Raw genomic sequence first — 20,423 nt, 5'->3', positions numbered from 1 at the left:
AAGCGGACACAGGATCAACCTTGGAGGAAGGACGGATGCGTGTTTGTTGCAGGTAAACACAGGACTTGTTCCAGCGGCGGAGGGAGGACGGGGCAGATCAGAGCAGTGGACACTCAGAGGAGAATCTACAGGAGACGTAAACATTGCCATGCCCTGCTTCATGCACCACTTCTCTCGATCCGCTCCCTGCTGCTGTGCTCCCGGACAGAGGGTTCTGTTCTGAGGGATCCCAGCAGAGCGCAGCAGGAACATCACGCTGCTTTCGAGGGTAAATATCTGGGTGAAGTTGTGTTTGGGATAGGAGGAGGCTGTGACGTGCCCCGCTCCGTTCTGTGGCTGTCCTCCACCTTGACTTTGCTGCGTCCGTGCTTTGCGGCCATGCTGCAGGCAGCATCCTCCGACCTGTTCCCGACTTGAGCTTCCCCATCCGGGATAAACAAGTTTCCCAAAGGCAGAAAACCACTGCAGCTGCTGGCTCATGTTTTTACACCATTGTTTTGTACTGTTGGAACATCCACTCTTTATTGTAACTCAGCGCGATGACATTTGTTTACAATGCTTCGCATCTAACGTCCAATCTGCAGACTTCAGGAAGATGTGATCACACATTTTAATGCACAGAATATCTCAGACTCTAATCAAACCTGCGTCTGTATGAGGGAACAGTCTTGTTGTTGTCACTGTTCACAGCTGATTAGCACAGCACCATGGGTGCTAAGCAGACCAAAGGCCAGGAGCCTGGAGGAGCCAGCCCTCAGCACAGCTGGAAGCGGACCCCCACCAAGGAGCGGGGGGACATCTTGGCATCCCTCATGCTTAAGTCCGGGGACCGGCTTAGCCGTGGTGGGACTCCACCGCCTTACCAGCGCCGTATTGGCATGATCCAGGAGATGATGCTGATGGCCAAACAGGGCAAGCAGGACGAGGCCACCGAGATGCTCAGGACACTGAGACAGGTAACTGCTGTGTGTGACTGTGATACAAGTTTAAGAGTGAGGAAAGCTCTGAGGTCAGAGGTTCATGTTTCTGCAGCACAACACTCAAGCTTCCCGGATTTCCTCTCCTCTGTTTCCTCTCTCTTGCTATTCTGTGTAAGAGTGCTGCTTCTCTGTCATCACTAACCCTGACAAACCAGGCTCACACTGACTGACTGACTCTTGACATACTGACTAAACGGATTCAATCGCATCTCCTATAAGATAGGATAACTCTGTATTTATCCCTCACTGGGGAAACTCACTTGTTACTGCAGCAGATATTGCTGAATGAATGGGGCAGACAATAGAAGAAAAGGGCAATCAAAAATAAATAAAAAGAAGAATGACAGAGAATATGTAAATACTATACATCTGTCCTTGTATAGAAATGTACTTGAGTGAAGTGGACCTTTGCATGAGGATGTATGTTGTATTTGTGCTTTAGTACAGGATATATTGATCTAGACCTATCCATATAGAGAGAGAGAGAGAGAGAGAGAGAGAGAGAGAGAGAGAGAGAGAGAGAGAGAGAGAGAGAGAGAGAGAGAGAGAGAGAGAGAGAGAGAGAGAGAGAGAGAGAGAGAGAGAGAGACTGTGTAAGTAATGGTGAGCAGTTGTGATATGGAAAAACAGTGCAGCATATCAATCACATTGTGAATGGTGTAGAGTCTGAGAACAGTGGGAATGAAGGAGCTGTGGGAGCGTTGCGTTGCTCTGCCTGTGTGACTGAACATGAGAACCTCTCACTGCGTGACTGGCTTGTTGGACCTGTGCTGCTGAGCCAGGCTCTGCTGCACTGATACAGTGTGGAGACTGCTGCGATTTATAGCCTCTCTCTCTCTGTGTTAAGTCATCTGCAGGGTTTGGCTGCCACTGCTGCTGCAGTTGCTACAGAGAGGAGGGAAAACTCAATAGCAGGCTGAAAGAATGTGGTGGAGTGGGATAGGGAAGGAGGGAAATGAAATACCCATAGTTGAGTTGGTGGATTTGTGAAGCTACAAAGAGAGGATCTGCGTGTCACAGTAGTGGAATTATGAAAACTGAATATGCTTATCGTTGTGAAAAGAAAGTAAAAAAGATATGCTAAAAAAGAATGTGGAGAGAGAAACAGGTTTATCAGTTAGCTCATGGACAGCATCACATAGATTCCATATGCCGCCATTGTTCACTGTTATCCCCCTATGACTCAACCACAGGGAACAGTGCCTCCAGCTTATACACACACACACACACACAAACACACACACACACAAACACAAACACACACAACACACACACACACACACACACACACACACACACACACACACTGCATTCATAGTTTATTGTGTGGCTTTTGGAGATTTCCATTAGTTCCTTTATGTTACAGCTTTCTGATCAAATCCATTTAGGTTGTTAATCCATGAAGCAATAGTAAACAGATGAGCAAAGCAAACAGGCTTAAAGATGGAGGACACCTCCCCATCCATCATCATTAAAACAGAGGGATTACTATATCTGTCACCTTTTCATTAAAGGGATAGTTCACAGTAAAATGAAAATTCACTCATTATCTTCTCACCACTCTGCCTATGGAGGATTGAGTGTAGAGGTTGAGTCCACAAAACACTTCTGCAGACTCTAGAGTACACAGCCGAATCCAATATAATTTAATGGGACCCCTTCTTCAGACGTAATAAAACAACAGAATAAACACATCAGGCCTCTATACTGCTCCTGTGGTGTCTTCAAGCCCCGACATTCATATTTGACTAAAAAACAGCTTCATTCACATCATGTTTTTATCCTAAATGTCCTCTGATAGCTTCCTCTGCGGCGCGCTCACGTTCTCCCAGCACACATCGGCATTGTGGTGAGAAGAGTGAATTTTAATTTTTCGGTGAACATCCCTTTAAGCCATGATTCCCCAGAGGTGAACCACAGTTTCCGAGACACAACAACACATCAGTGAGGTTCAAGTGGTCCTCATTAAACACAGACTCTGTGAGCAGGACATGGAAGGGCAAAAATAAGGAAGACTGCTTTTAAAACTGCAGTAGAAATAGTCAATTAGAAAATAGACAAGATTCAAGATATTAATGGTCGCACCATAACTGAACAAGTTATTATTAAGAGGAAGTTAAAGTAGATAAGTAATTAAAGATAGATCGATTAAAAATTAAACAAAATACACAGAAATAGAATCAATCTCAAAATTAATATACGCTAAGTAGTACGAATACATGATAATAACCAAACAATATAGTTTCAACTGTTTCAACTAGAACATAAAACTAGTCAAATTAACAGAAGTGTCAAACACTAGCATAAGAACACAAACTAACCCAAACAAAATATGGAATTTACTAACTTCTAACTATCTAGGGGGTATGGAGACCTCTGTCTACGGGGCCATCTTGGTTCATACAGATCTGACAGCTGCAGAGTTGTCCTGCGTTTAGTTTCCTGTGAGGGTGCGATGTTATGCTTTTCTTGATGACTTTAAATTGAGTATTGGTTGGACAAAAGATTTTTCGATATGTCACTTTGAAAACTGGACGATTAACCGTTGTCTGACATATTAGAGAGCAGGTGATGAAGATCATTTTTAGCTGCAGCCTAAGTTACATTAACAATAACTTTCAATAGCATCTTAATGAATATGTTTTATTGCGGAGTAGGATCCACCTCACCTGGCGATCCACATAATTCGTTCAACAGAGCCCTCTGGGAAGGCTTCATTGGAAACTGATTGGATGTGGGCAGGTGCTTTCAAAAATCACTTGGCAGGTGATTGGATGAACCATCTGTCTGTTGTGGTTGACACACAATCAGGAGTAGAGCAGCCGTCAGTGCCGGTCTTTGCTCTTCATTCAATCTAGAGCTATTTTCCAGTTATAATATAAGCACCATCCATGCTAAACTATTGAGGAGCTGTCATTGCTGTTCAGGAACAGATTTGGTTCTCACACAGTTTCACTGGACTTTGATTGGTTGGAACCATTGTAGTTCAGCCACAAGCAAAAAGCTTTGAGCCCAGCAAGATGGATTCTTGCTTGCGTTTTCATTTTTATCACAACTACACACCTGAGACACTATAACGGTGAAAAACATCTGTCCATGGTCCGGCTGCAGTGTCTCCAGGACCATGATGACATGCACAGACTCACAAGGTGAAAACAATACCAGCTCCCACTGCAGTAGTTGCTTAACAGTGCTGCGGAACAGTTCAGTTCAACCGTCTTCTTTTCAACCAAAAATATCCTCTTCACTTTCAGGTGTTTCAAATACACTTAATCACCTTCTATCAAAGAATGAGATTAGAAGATCAACACATATCTTGTGTCTTGTGGATCCACTCAAAGATGGATCTGGGGGAGGCGGGGGTTAGCCCATCTATGCGTTTTGCTTAGACAGCTAAAGCCTACTCTTTCCAAAGTAAAAAAAAATGCACCTAAAACACCTATGGCTGCCATAGTGGTGCAAGCAGACACAGCAACCTGTCCCAGACCATATATTTCAGTACTTTTGTCGTTTTACATCTTCAACTGCAAAAGTCAGAGACAGCCACCAGGATCTCCTGGAAATTAGCAGAGGGTGTCTGCCTCCTAAACTGAAACTGGGAGATGTTTCCACAGGGGAGCAGCTTGATGGCTGAAGGCTCCGGTTCCTACTCTACTTCTGGAGACAGCAGCATTAGTGATCAACAGACAGAGCAGCCCAGTGGATCTGTCATCATTGCTGGTGACTCCGATCATTAAATTGTTTAGTGTTTGTTTTCGTGATTTTTATTATGATATGTCTTGGTATTATTGCCGTGACAATATTTAAATATAAATGGGTTTTCTGTTTAATTCAGTTCCTTAAATAAAGCAGATTAAATATGGGAAGAAAATAAAAGCGAAAGAAAATGTATGAATGAAAGAAATTTGATCTCATATTTAGATACCTGACTGTTTTCAACACTGAGCAACAGAAACATATATGAGTATTGAGATGTGATTCTCATTTCAGAATATAGTGAAACGTTATACAAAACAAAACACCTCTTTTAATGAGGAGTTTCCAGTTGACAGAATGACCTCCATTGTTTTTAATTCAAACTGTCTGACTACTGGCTGTGTCTCTTTATTTAGTCTCATTGTAACATATTTAAGCTTTGTTTGCCCACAGCCACTCTCCATTATAGCAGCAGATAATTGTAGTGAGCGTCTATTAGCACTTAATGAACTACTCCTGCTGTCATTAAGTGACTTGTAAACAATTTACAAACTTTATAACGTCCCACTGCTCCATCAGCATGCCCATTCTTCATATGATGACGCTGACAGTGTTATTTAAGCCCTGAGCAGTACAGCGTGTGCTACAGTGTCACTAGAAGAGAGAAGGTACTGTGGTGTACACAGCAGCTCACATGGTTAATCTTTGATCCGTTGAGCAGTAGGCTGAGGTCAAGCTCCTACGACCTCTGTAGGATTTTTTTTCTTGCCACTGTTTATGGATCTGAGGATTAAAAAAGATGAAACATCCACCGGCATGATGGTTTTCAACTGGGTCAAAGTTAGCAATGTGTCGATAAACTGTGATTTCTCAGATTGAAGGATGAGCCGTGGATCATTTATTCTGTGTTGACAAAGAGATGGACGCACAGAAGCCGCGGGAGGCCGTGTGACAGACAGAGAAGGATGACAACAACAGGTGTTATTTCATACAGTATGTGCCTCTGTCTCTCCCAAAGGCTCTAACACATTAAAGATGATGACACGTTTTCGTGTTGGGTCATGACGACAAAATTGAACAAGCACCAGTGACATAACCATCAATCACATTTTCCTCCATATTCCGGAGGATTTGTACCATGGCAGAACGGCACAGGGCGGACGGACCATCACACGCTGAATTGGATAAAGACAATTACTGAGAATAAGGAGAGGGGAAAAAATCTGCGATAAGACGAGGAAAAGGAGCGAGGAAGAGGTGGTGAGTGATTACAGAGGCAATAGAAGAGAGTACTTTGTGGGGGAAAGGAGGAAATGACATAAAGAGAAGAAAAAGAGGAGAATTGACTTTTTGAATTTGAAAGACAGAGGAGGCATTTTATCCTATGATTCCCAGGTTCTCCTCTCCGTTGCTCGGAAACAATGGTGATGACTGGAGAGCTTAGACTGAACAGACCCTGATTAATCACACAGGAGCTCCGTTAAGAGCTAATGGGAAGGCCACCTTCTTAATCACCGCCCATTAATTGACTTGAAACCAAAGCCAGCATATCTTTACCACTTCCCTGCCTAGAAACTGATCGCTTAACTGTAACCATCAGTGTCTGTGGAAACCTCTGTAAGCTGTAAATTCATCCCCAGTCCTTCCCTCAGCAATTTTAACTCATCCTATGGTGTGTGACCAGCGTTTTGTGACTTAACGAGCGGCGGTTGTGATGTGGTAACCATTAATATTGTAAGACTGAAGCTGCCATTAATCAATAGCTGGGCCTCAGGCACTGTTGTTTTTGGCCATAACTCAAAACTCTGATGCACTAATTATTCATCCTACCTGGTTTATCTACAGTTTCGATTTTATAGTCAATATCTTTCATAAAATTAAACTTAAATTAAATTTTCTTCTATCTTCTGTTATCAAAATAAAAGCTCTATAAGTCTGCTTACTAGTATAAGAAGTGCAGCAACAAATTGGATGATGGCCTTTTAGTTTGAAGACATTGTTGCTGCCATGATGGAGCGCTGTGACTTACGTAAATGTCCAATATTGTGAAATAAAAAAATACTGATGTTCCATGTTTGATTGATCTAAACTATCTTAATTACATAAAACTTGCCGTTAATCACTTGATTCAACCTCAAGTATCACATGTTAATCAGGAGTGTTCTGTCAGGCTCAATTGTGAGATTTAAGAACTATGATGATAATGGCATGGTACACAGAATATACATATATACATTTGCATTAAGTTGTTATAGTTATATATTTAATAAAATTAATAATAATATTTTAACTTTAAGGTCAAATTTGTGTTTTTTTTTCTTGTATTCATGATCATTTTGTACCTAAGAGATATTCTATCTTTACCAACACCAAAAACTGCCTTCTGCCACATCAGAACAAATCTGATAGTATGAGTGGTTCTTATATGAGGCCCCTTTGTTGCATAGTACAGGTTTCCAGCTCAAAAATGGAAGATTCACTCATCCACTGAATTTTAATTGATGACAACACTATGAAATCTTTTTTTTTCAAAGTTATGGCATGAAATACTTCAACCTTCTCCACACATTGCTGTTAGTTATACCTTCTCAATTTGGTGTTTTCATTGTTAGGGCAGCGTCTCTTCATGGTGCTGTCTAATTAATTAATTCAGCTCTGTTTTTTTCTGCACTGTAATTCATAGTAGTGTGAATGCTGCCTGCAGACTGTACACTCTGTTCCATCCTCCTTACTTCCTTATTTTTTTTAAGTGCAACCTTGTTTTAGTTTTTGAATGCTGTCATCTACTATACTGGTGTTGACATGATGTTATAACTACTTCTCACAGAATTAGATTCCCATCACTGGGTCAAATGAGACTATTGCTTAGCTCACATCATATTGTTCGCACCATGAATAAGAGAAGGGTCAGTCTTACTTCATATGTCAACATCAATGTTAGCATCCATGTTGCTGCTCTCACAACTAAGCCCCTTGAGCCCAAAGCTCACAAGTGGACACGACTCCCCATGTGTCCAAGAGCTAACAAGGTCCATTTGAAGGCAGCATAATTTGCATTGTTAGCCAGAAAGGTAGCACTGTGGCTAGAATGAACAGCAGCACCTAGACAGCCATAGTCAAACCATAGTAAATTGTAGAATGGCACTTGGCAGAGTGCATCCCACCGCCAAGGCGTAAGAGTTCCCTTTAACTAAATCAAGCTGCAACCAACTTTCAAACATTCATAGATATCAGCTCAACAAATATCCTTGATTTAAAAAAAATCAAAATCCATCAATTATATAAAAACAAAAGACAAACTGGTCATGCTATGGTTCCAGAAAGGGTGATATGACAAAAATGTAATTTCTGTATAAGGGTCACTAACCTTAATGGTTAAAGGAGAGTTTGAATGGGCTAGATGGCCACTACACCTACATCCCAAAGAGAAACGGGACAACACTACCCCTTCACAGCTATGTGCTAAATAAAGGGGTAGGGCCAAGTGTCAAACTGCTATCTCTCCGTGCTTTACTTCAGTCTCAAAACCCATCCGCTGTCATCTCACAGCAAATTAACATCAATGGGTAATGACCAATATTTTAGGGCTTGTTTAGACAACAGATATTTTGGCCAGGACTGTCTTTGTTAGCCGCACAGTACAACTAGTCAACATGAGTCAAACGTTTCTCTACAGATTCTAAATGTATAGGTTGGTACCTTTATATGTAGTGTAGAGACATGAGTGTTGCTTTTTATTCTTAGCCAAAGACCAAGTTTCCCAAAATGCCCTATACCTCTTCAGTAACCTTTCAGCTATTCAAAAAGTAAGGTACACTTAAGATAAGATATAGGGTTAGTAAGTTCTGTACACACAATAAGAATGAAGAGTTGATATTCATTTAATCCAACACCTATTGGGAACACTGTTGAAATGCAAAGCAGCCAATTATTTTCTTGCTTTGGTCTCCGCTGCTTATTCAAAATGGCTACATGGTCACCAGATTGGCATGTGTTTGTGTCACCGGGTCTTAATATGTACAGTGGCTTCAGAAATTATTTGGACCTTTCCCTTTGTTGTTTAGAAACGATAATCTTAAATGGATTAAGTAGGCGTTTTGCCCACCAATCGTTCAATAACCCAATTTATTAAATCAAAAACTGAAATCTCTAATTTACAAAAGTATTCAGAACCTGTCTTTTGTATTTAGGCAAACTCCCATTAAAATCTGTAAGCGTTGCAAACCTGGATGTGGACAGTGTCATGTTTCTTGCAGATCCCCTCAAGCTCTGCCAGATTGGATGAGGAACTGCCACCTTCAAGTCTCCACACAGATATTCTGTGGTGTTAAAGTCTGGATTTGGCTCTGATGTGTCCTCATTGCAGTATGTGCTTCAGGTCATTGCTGGGCTGAATGATCAATCATTGCCGCAGTCTCAGGTGTTCTAGACTGGATTTCACACAACAACCTGTCTGTATTTGGATGCATTCATCTTTCCTTAATATTAGTTTTAGATTTTTTATGAATTTGGATTTATAAGAATATATTTCCTATGTCATTATTAGTTATTGAATGTAGATGATGGACAAAAATTGGTGGAAATGTTCAACTAAATGTACAACACGGTTATGCAAAATGAGAATGGGTCTGTTGGCTCACCTGTTGATGCTCTAATCAAAGGTTTCTTTCATCCACCATGTTGCTATTAATATTACTCTCATCTGAAAATACAGCAGCTGATTAGTGTGTGTGTTTGTGTGTCTGCCAGTCAAAGCGGCTGGGATAATTTACTGCCCCTCCTACGCAGAACAATAGACAGCATGAAACCCTCAGTGAGTCATACCTTTCTGTAGGAGAGAGAGAGGATCTCTGTCTGTCTGTCTGTCTGTCTGTCTGTCTGTCTGTCTGTCTGTCTGTCTGTCTGTCTGTCTGTCTGTCTGTCTGTCTGTCTGTCTGTCTGTCTGTCTGTCTGTCTGTCTGTCTGTCTGTCTGTCTGTCTGTCTGTCTGTCTGTCTGTCTGTCTGTCTGTCTGTCTGTCTGTCTGTCTGTCTGTATGTCTGTCTGTCTGTCTGTCTGTCTGTCTGTCTGTCTGTCTGTCTGTCTGTCTGTCTGTCTGTCTGTCTGTCTGTCTGTCTGTCTGTCTGTCTGTCTGTCTGTCTCTCACTCTCTCGCTCTCTCTATCTATCTGTCCCTCTCTCTAATCATTGCCCCTATTGCCACTTAAGTCCCTTTGAATTCCCTGCACAAACAAACCCAAACATACAAACCTATATAAACAGACACTATGCTCTTACCTCCAGAGTGAAATCGTTTACTTGCGTGTTTCAGGCCCATTAACATTAGCAGCGAGAATAGTGGTTAGACAGTGTTTATTTTCCAAATAAACATCCTGCTCTCATATCTTTATCACTGGCTTATATATATATATATATATATATATATATATATATATATATATATATATATATATATATATATATATATATATATATATATATATATATATATATATATATATATAATCTTCATTTTTTATATTTCATTAAATTCATGTTCACCAGCCTAAGCTTCTTTGCTGATATTAGGGTCGTCTTAGCTAAACTTCACAACATGAAGAAATTATGACTGAGAATATACTTTGTAATAGTAGCTATTATGAATACACTTGAATGTATTTCATAGTTCATATAGCTGTCATGCGATTGATTGAACATGATCTATATCAGTGGTCCCCAACCTTTTTTGCACCACGGACCGGTTGGATATCAGACAATATTTTCACGAACCGGCCTTTAAGGTGTGGCTACGGAGCCTCACCAGGAGGCCCTCTGGTACGACCTCTGGTGACATCAGTAGATTTTTTTTTAAATTTAACGAAATTAAAGAATTGTTAATATGCGGCCTCAAATTAATTATTGCGTGGCCACGTATTAACAATGCCTGGACACCGGATTAAGGCCGATATATGCTTCTCCGTTTTGACTGACAAAGACAGATAGGACCGCCCTCTCCGCCATGGAACGCCCTCTCCGAGCGCCTCGGAGAGCTTTTTGTGCACCTCTGATTTTTCTAACTATCCGTGGGCATGGCGGAGAGCCTAGGGACAGCCCTTGGCTGTGATTGGTCCGCTAACGACAGCATTTCGGAAAGACATCATTTCCGGACCTCAAACTTCCTGTTTCATCCCCTATTTCACAATAAACCCAAACACAACTACGATTCTACGATTAATGTGACAAGTGTGTTAAGCCAGCGGAGTTGTCCAGCTGACGGTGGCTGGTTAGAGCACTGACGGCATGTGTGTACGGTCACATACGGTTTTAACGCCCTGTCATAACGGTAGTGGTGGAGAAAGTACTGAAGTTTAGTACTTAAGTAAAAGTACAAGTACCCAGGAAAATATATACTTAAGTAAAAGTAAAAGTACTACATCAACAATCCTACTTAAGTAAAAGTAAAAAGTACTTACTTTTAAATTTACTTTAAGTATTAAAAGTAAAAGTACTCACGCAATGGGTTGTCTCTCAATGTCTAAGCTGTGCCATTTTGATAAAGAATGCAGATATAGCTACTGGTAATACTCATGCCTCTACAGATGTCACTACTAGTAATAGTTGTAAGCAACAACATTTGCTAGTATGGCTTGCCCCTTTAAGGAACGGGCCCAGAGAGTGACGTAGTGCACCTGGGTAACTTGCGCAAGTAGTGTGTGAATACGAGAAGTGAACGAGCACCTAGAGGTGATGAGTGTTGCTCCGGTGGACAGTCAATAAATAAAGTGGCGGCGTTAAAACTAAAGAAACGTCTCCTCCTCCTTCTTCACGGAGTGGTCCGGACGGCTGCTTACCGGCCACTGTGTGTGACTCTGTGTGTGTGTGTGTGTGTGTGCGTGTCTGTTTGTCACCCAGATGCGTGTGTGTGTGTGTGTGTGTGTGTGTGTGTGTGTGTGTGTGTGTGTGTCACCAGATGCGGAGCTGGCGAGTGGGCACCCTCCGTCGGCCCAGCGCAACATAGTAGCTGATGGTTAGATAGTGATCAACTACGAACTTTAACAGGAAGAGTGGAAATGTTTGTTGGCGTGTGTGTGGCTGCGTGTGCGTGTGTGTGGATGCGTGTGCGCGTGTGTGATTGTGTGTGCGCGTTTGGAGCGCTGGTGGTCAGTGACGGAGCCGCTCCGTCACAGCAACATTTTGGCGAAACTGTGTTCATAAAATGTAACGAGTAACGACACATATTGTAGAAATGTAGTGGAGTAAAAGTATAGATAATAGCTGCAAAATGTAACGGAGTAAAAGTAAAAAGTATGCACTATTATTTTTACTTAAGTAAAGTACAGATACGTAAAAATTTACTTAAGTACAGTAAAGAAGTAAAAATACTTTGTTACATTCCACCACTGCATAACGGCGCTAGCGTGCTAGCCCCCATGCTAACTGCGGTGGTAACAGCGCAACAACCCGCTTTCACCACTTTAATTCCACTTTATCATGACAGACTAGCTGCCTCGGTGTAGCTTTAAACTGTGGGATTAGCAAGGCAGTTCGGAAACAAGACCGGGGAACCGCTGCGCTAAGAAACAATAACTTCAGCATTTTGACCCGCTGGGTGTCACTTTATTTAGTTCTGTTAGTTGCCATTGTTCACTGTGTGTGAGGAAAGCCGGCAGGAGGTAGACAAACGTGGACTTCTTCTATGCACCTAGAGGTAGGCTTCTATAAGCTCGTCTTCCGTTGCGCCACCTACTGTTTTGGCGGTGAATTGTTTTCAGTACCAACAGTTGTCGGGGAACTATAAATGAAAAAGCGTCCGTTGGATCCGTCCGTCCGTCCGGCCGTAACGGATTCGGAGTAGCATACTGACGCCTTTACTTTCTTGTGTGTGGCCCTTTGTCCGGCCTTCATTGCTGACATGTAGCCTACCCCACCCTACAAAATTGAACATACATTATATCACATTGACGACCGTTGAGGGTGAGAAGTGTCCAGCACATTGCACCCAACCTTTTGACCATTAAGTTCATCATCCAGGAACTTCTTAGATCATTGAAGAAAGCAGTCTATAGCCTTGTTAGCAGCTTTGTGAGGCTCTAATTTGGTGCAGTGCTACATTTAGATAAATGCTTACAAGAGCACGGTAACATGCTGTTATTTAGCAGGAGCAACTAGCACCAAGTTCATAATCCTAGTTTATATGTTATTATGCATGATCATAGATATCGGAATTCATCCTCTAGAAACCATAACTATTTGTACAAAATCTTAGACCAACCTGCGGTTTGACCCACGAGCAACATACAACCTATAAATTCACTTGTCTAAAAATGAACATTCTTTGAATGCAATCAACTTCTTTTTTAGTGCAACCATTACATAGAAATATCTATAATTAATGTAGATTGGCCACTCTCATGCTGACCCAGTGGCATAGCTATGGTTTTTTGTAAATCACGGATCATAAAGAGGCCACAATTTACAAAGGGATCAATTCTTTTTCCAAATTCCATGCAACAAATGATGTCAGGTTGATTCCTCAGAGTGCTTCTAAGGGCTCTGTTCTAATCTGTCCCTGTGTTTGTCTATTTCCTTGAAGTGGAGTTGACTCTTTTAGATTTAACAAGACTCTTGTTCATGCGTGAAACTCTGCAGGTTTATGCCTCAACAGCTTTGATGGAGGTTGAGATGTGACAGATTTTCCTTTTCATTCATCAGCAAGTGAACAGTCAGAGCAAGAAACCCAGCAACGGCCGTTAATTTAATGCTGCGGGTTTACAAAGCAGTATGGAAAATATTCAAGCTCATATACCTATGAGGGAATACAGTGTATATATTCATAAGCGCTTGTAAATGTGAAAAATACATGATGTGGACTGTCAAATATTCACATTTTAAGTTTGCTGTTGAATTGTCTTCTCGCTCTCCTGTGTTTTTTCTGTCTTTTAATTTTAATGAACACCCATCGAATTTTCCCATGTGTACGATTTTTGGTATCGCCTGACTTGCCTCTATGAGTGTTGCTTATATAAGTTCTGTATGTACTGTTGCATAAGTGAGGGTAAGACGGTCTTATTTAATGTGTGTGTGTGTATGTATGTGTGTAGGATTTGGGCATGGAGTCAACATCCCTGGATGACGTGTTGTACCGCTACGCCAGCTTCAGAAACCTGGTTGACCCCATCACACATGACCTGATTATCAGCCTAGCACGATATGTCCACTGCCCAAAGACGGTAAGACACACATTCATACTCTCAAAAGAAAAGCAGCGAATACACTGCTGATTACACAAAACACACATGCACACACACACACACGTACACACGTATACTGCTGTGATTCCCTGTGTTGCTGCTATCAGATGAGCTCTGGGCTTATTTTGACCAACACTATTAGGTAACAGGAGAAGAGCTGTTGCTGTTTCTTCATGCATGTATTCCTCTATGTCACAGAGGGAGCTATTGAAAACGTGACAGCAGCCATTCTGGATGAAAAATGCATGAAGGAAGGAGGAGTGAAGGAGATTAAGAGAAAATACCTGATGTGTCGTTGCAGTGTTGTGCTTTCTATTGAGCTGCTGCTTTGCCCACTGCTGGCTCTCTTAAAATACAGATTTTTAACCATTTTAATCTCTTCAGTGTCAAAGGTCTTTTATATCTGAGAAACAATTCGACAGTTTCTAGGTCTTTCTTCCTGCCTCAAATGATGCAAACACTTGTTGTGGATAAGTTAACTGTTCTTATATGAGTGATTGTTTTCCTCTGACCTGACCTCGTGAATCACCATCTGGAATCTTTAATTTTATGTATTTCCTGTGCAGGATGCTGGTGATGCAGGCTTCTTCAGTATGATTTAAGTTACTTTAGTAATTTGTTTAGAATTTAACCAATAGGAGAAAGATAAGAAGCACATACAATGTTAATCTAAACAAAAACTATGATCGAAAAACCTTGTCAACCGTTCAAGATAAACTTAGCTTTTAAATGCAAGATCTATGTGAAGGTAATCCATAATGTCTTCCTTGCTAGTTGAAAAAATTGATTGATCCCGGGTCAATTTAGCAACACGACTCCGCTGCACTAATGAGAACCATTTTGCGTTTAATAACATGATCTCTGAGAAGCAGGTTTATGAAGGAAATTCAACTACAATCAAACTGAAAATGAGATATCCAAATAATAACGTTGCAAGGTCTCGAGCCTAAAGGACCTTACAACAGCATATGTTGTTATTTGGCACTGTACAAATACAATTTTATTGAATTGAATCAACAAATTGCCAAAAAATATAAATATTTGTATAATGTTAATATATGTATGACGGTTCACACACCGACATTTGTAGAAATGTCAGATAGGGTAGCTACAACATTATTAATTATTTACTGTCAGCTGTCTGTCTCGTAGCTTTGTTCACAGATTCTTGTTAGGGAGTGGTCAAACACAAATCTTCTTGTAGATGTGTGCTGAAGGAAAATATCATTCTTTAATGTCATCTGACACTTTAGCTGCTCATCTCTAAAACTAAATCCATGAAGTTGTTATTAATCAGTTGATTTAATCCCTTTCTGGATCAAATTAAACTCAAGTTATACAGATGAAAATAAGCCAAAGTTGTCTTTAGCCTTTGCTGACAAAAACTACTTACTTACTAAAGACATTTTAAGGAAAGAAAAGGAATATACATTTTGACGACAAGATTTCAGACGAAGGAAACATCAGGCACCCAAATGAAAACATGTACTTTTAAGCAAAATAAATATTTTTAGATAATTAAGAACCAGATTTGTTTCACTTTATACCATCTAATGAGAGCTTGGAAAAAATGGTGGTCGACGTGCACGCCACGTATGCGACTCTCTTCTCACAGAAGCTGCAGGGAAAATTGAAGAAGAGGATTGTGTGTACATTTCATAATAGGTGAGCAGAGGGAAGCTGTTGTGTTGTTATCTGCAGACGAAAAAGCAACAAGAGAGAGAGAGAGAGAGAGGTGTAATTTCCCTCGTTCTGCTCCGTCCGTCCTCACACATTTGATCACTGTTCTCTTTTTCTCTCCTGACAAGATATTTCAGACTTCTATTCTCTTCCTTTGATGCGCTCACATTTATTCTTATCTATGAATGTCATGCCTCCTTTTTTCAAAATCATCCGTCCAGTAGCACAGTTTATGCTACATGTAATTTGGACATTGGTTACCATTGAGTGTTTGCTGTGGTGCTTGTGTAGCTCCTTGTAATATAAATATTTAAGCATTACAACTTATAGGGCTGGGCGATAAAACAATGATATTAATCACAATAGCAATGCAACTAAAGTAAAATATTTATTGATGTAATTATCAATCAATCAATCAAATTTTGTATAGCCCATATTCACAAATCACAATTTGTCTCATAGGGCTTTAACATGGTGTGACATCATCTGTCCTTAACCCTCAGCAAGAGTAAAGAAAAACTACTAAAAACCCTTTTAACAGGTAAAAATACGTAGAAACCTCAGAGAGAGCCACATGTGAGGATCCCTCTTCCAGGACGGACAGAAGTGCAATAGATGTCAAGTGTAGGAAAACATCACCGGGATTAAAGTTTTCATTGATGAGGGTTAACATTTTGAAGGATAACTTCAATACTATATATCAAGCAGTCCTGCTGCAATCATAGTCTATGGTCAGCACCCAGCAAGATCATGATCAAGCATCAAGATCGGATCCACTATAGTACACAGTCATTGTCCACTGCCGCTTATTAGGATCCATCATCAGCCGCCGCCTCGGTCGTGGTCCACCACCATCCGATGCCAACGCGACAAAGGATCCTCCATTACCACTACGATCAGCCCGCACGATATAGAATCCGCCATACTGGATCCACCATTGCGACCTCTGATGCGCGATCCACAAATCGTAATCCATGGTGCGGCCACAGCTTTGGCCCTGCGTTTGCGGGCGCTAAGGCACAGAAACTCCGGGGAAGGGGTCAAGTTAGAAACATGTACTGATGAGATATGAATTACTTTGATGTGATAAGGATGGAGAAGAGGAAGGAGAAGCTGCAAAGAGAAGCTCCATGTGTCATGTGTAATAAATTCCCTTTGCGCCTTAGCGTCATCAGGGGTTTTTACCTTGTAATCAATGATACAATGATACAGGCCGAACTTGAGGGTAAACTGAGGCTCAAGGTAAATCTGACTGGCTACTGGTTTGTATGGTAGTACCATGAAAACCATGTGGCCCACTCAGTAGATCAGACATCAATACCTCTATGCCTTTGTGAACTAAACGCTTCCTATTTTAGAACATAGGACAAGTTACGTTCTGCCACACTAATTAGCTCTAACTATAAGCTTTATCAAAAAGGAAGGTTTTAAGCCTACTCTTACTAAAAAGATGGTGTCTGCTTCCCGAACTGAAAGTGAGAGATTATCCACAGGAGAGGAGCTTGATAGCTGAAAGCTCTGGCTCCTACTCTACTTTTAGAGACTTTAGGGACGACAAGTAAACTTGAATTCTGGGAGCGGAGTGCTCTAGTGGGTTGATAGGGTACTAACAGCTCTATAAGGTAAAAAGGCGCCATATTATTAAGGGCCTTGAAGGTGAGGAGGAGAATTTTAAATTCTATTCTAGATTTAACTAGAAGCCAGTGTAGCGATGCTAATACTGGAGAAATGTGCTCTCTTTTCTTGGTTCTTGTCAGGACACTTGCTGCAGCATTTTGGACAAGCTGCAGAGTCTTTAACGACTTACTGCTGGAGCCTGATAGTAATGAATTACAATAGTCCAGTCTCGATGTAACAAAGGCTTGGACTAGTTTTTCTGCATCTTTTGCGAAAGGACATGTCAGATTTTGGAGATATTCCGCAAGTGGAAAAAGGCGGTCCTAGAAATTTGTTTTAAGTGAGAATTAAAGGACAACTCAGGATCAAAGATCACTCCCAAGTTCCTGACTGTGTCATTGGAAGCAAGAGCAATGTCGTCTAGCGCAGCTATATCATTAGATAATGTATCTCTAAGGTGTTTAGGGCCAAGTATTATAACCTCCGGTTTATCTGAGTTTAATAAGAGAAAATTGCGGGTCATTCCAGGTTTTTATGTCCTTGAGACATGCTCGAAGTTAATTAATTAGTTAATTGATTACTTTGTTCAGGTTTTATTGACAAGTATAACTGGTTGTCATCCGCATAGCAGTGAAAATTAACAGAGTGTGTCCTGATAATGTTTCCTAGTGGAAGCATACATAATGAGAATAAAATTGGGCCGAGCACAGAGCCCTGTGGAACACCATGGTTAACTTTGGTGTGCACAGATGACTCATCATTAATTTGTACGAATTGGGAGCGATCAGAAAAATAAGATTTAAACCAGTTTAGGGCGGTTCCATTAATGTTAATTAACTGTTTTAGTCTCTGTAATAAAATGTGATGGTCAATTGTGTTGAATGCTGCACTGGGATCTAACAGAACGAGGACAGACACAAGTCCCTGATCTGAAGCTAGTAAAAGGTCATTAGTGACTTTTGACAGAGCTGTCTCTGTGCTGTGATTGGTTCTAAACCCAGACTGAAAGTCTTCTTATATATTATTTTCCTGGAGAAACTCACACAGCTGATTGCTACAACTTTGTCTAAGATTTTAGACAGGAAGGGGAGATTAGATATTGGCCTGTAATTGGCTAAAACCTCTGGGTCTAGGGTGGTTTTTTTGTGTAGGGGTTTGATTACAGCTATTTTAAAAGACTATGGTACATAACCTGATGATAATGACAGATTGATTGTGTTAAGTAACAAACTCTCTATTAGGGGCACAATTGCTTTAAGTAATTTTGTAGGAATGGGATCTAATATACATGTTGTTGGTTTAGAACCAGAGATTATTTTGGTAAACTGATCACGGGTGATCAGAGAGAAGCTGTCTAAATAATGGGTAGGATTCTCAGCCATTTCTGAGATCTCTGTTGTTGGGTGGGTATTAGTGCCAATTGAGGGCAGGAGATGGTTGATTTTATTTCTAATAGTTAGAATTTTATCATTAAAAAAGGTCATAAAGATATTGCTGTTTAGGGATCGATGAATACTGGGTTCGGTGGAGGTGTGACTCTGTCAGCCTGGCTACAGTGCTGAAGAGAAACCTGGGGTTGTTTTTATTCTCTCCTATTAGTTTTGAATAATAGGCAGCTCTTGCTTTGTGGAGGGCCTTTTTATTCCAGTCTAGGAGATTTTCAACACTGTTGCTGGAGGGCGACTTCCTTTCTAGTTTTCTTGATATTTGTTTCAACTCATTTGTCTTGGAATTATACCACGGAGCTAATTTACTATGTTTTACACATTTCTTTTTTAGAGGCGCTATTGAGTCTAATGTTAATCGTAATGAGTCTGCAGATCAACGAGGTGGTCAATCTCAATGGAGCTCGGGTTTTTAAAGAATTTGTTGTTTATGTCGACAGATAATACGGGTTTAAATGTAATCAGAATTATTTCCTTAAATTTAGCTATAGCACTACCAGGTAGACATCTAGAAAATTAGTTTTTTATTAGGGGCATATATTCAGATAATGAAAAGTCGAAGGTTATTAAATTATGGTCTGATAGTATTGGATTGCGCGGAAGTACTGTTAAATGTTCATTATGAGGGATATCCACCTCACATGTTTTACTGTTGATCAAGTGTTTATCAATCTATGCTCATAAAGAGTTTAAAGCCACAACCTTAATTCAGGAGCCAAAATCAGTCTTTAAACTTATTTAAAAATATTAATGACATTTATCGTGATGATTATCAATATATGATCATTTTTGTCTTGATTTACATTTTCACTGTACTGCCCAGCCCTACAAAGTTTTCTTTTCTTTTAAATAACAACAATACAGCTTCTTGTCAATAACCTAATGTAATAAGTCTGGAATTGTGGAAGGCATAGTTTTTATTAAATGTGCAGAATTGTACATGGTTGCACAGATTTTGATATTAACTTAATCTTCTATCAAAAATGTATTAGTGCCCGAAGGGGAAGTTAAACACAATACTGACTTAAAGTATTATCATTTTAAAGTGGACACATCTCACATGTAAACAAATATGAGCCTGTTTACTGTAGATGGAGCAACATTACATTTCTCTTGGCATCATGTCCATGGTCTCCATATGTAAATCAAACGTTCACTCTCACATTTTCCCAATTTCCTCTAAATCTACCCACAGGCTACTTTGACTCAAATTGGTCCCGCAGAACCGGAGCCATTGTAACCATGGATACAGCTGTGTTTACAGCCGATCAGGAAGCCTGTGGGTAAGGGGCATGACATTTCCGACACTGACCAATTAGAACAAACTGGGCTTTCTCTAAGCTGGGCCAAGAGCTGAAATGGAGCGTTTTAGACAGAGGGAGAAACGAGAAGCTGCAACGTACTTTGTATGATTTACAGTGCCATGAACTTGGTTTAGAATACCAGACAATATCACAGATTTATAACAGATATTTCTCTCTTGGTGTTAAGTCCAGAATTATCCATATATTCCAATAAAAATGATAGTAAGTTTTATTTATACAGCGCCTTTCAAGAGACCCAAGGTTGCTTTACATCCGTCTCTGGTCACTATGGACTAAAGTCAAAACTACTTTAAAATCAAATGACGGTGTAGTAAAGTGAGTGAAGTATATAGTACTGAATGAATAAAAGTGGATTTAAATTAAAATGTTACGTAACTCATCTTTTCATCCTTACATCTCATTCAATACCCTTGGGACGTCAAAGCCATACATACACACTGTTCAAGCGCCGT

At 40.4% G+C, this 20,423-nt stretch overlaps 1 protein-coding gene across 1 annotated transcript in view; it reads left to right on the top strand.

Annotated features, from left to right (window-relative positions):
- The first annotated feature begins 650 nt into the window (after nucleotides 1-650).
- The window catches only part of lrrc75a (leucine rich repeat containing 75A), a 50,188-nt gene continuing 30,415 nt past the window's right edge, over nucleotides 651-20,423 (top strand). Inside the window, exons 1-2 of the mRNA XM_061073674.1 lie at nucleotides 651-956; nucleotides 13,755-13,883. Coding sequence (XP_060929657.1) covers nucleotides 708-956; nucleotides 13,755-13,883 — 378 coding nt within the window. The 5' untranslated portion in view covers nucleotides 651-707. The remainder of the gene's footprint in view (nucleotides 957-13,754; nucleotides 13,884-20,423) is intronic.

Source organism: Limanda limanda, chromosome 6, assembly GCF_963576545.1.
Source record: "Limanda limanda chromosome 6, fLimLim1.1, whole genome shotgun sequence".
NCBI classification, from domain to species: domain Eukaryota; kingdom Metazoa; phylum Chordata; class Actinopteri; order Pleuronectiformes; family Pleuronectidae; genus Limanda; species Limanda limanda.
Note: the sequence above shows the minus strand (reverse complement) of the source record. Positions and strands in the feature narration are given on the sequence as shown.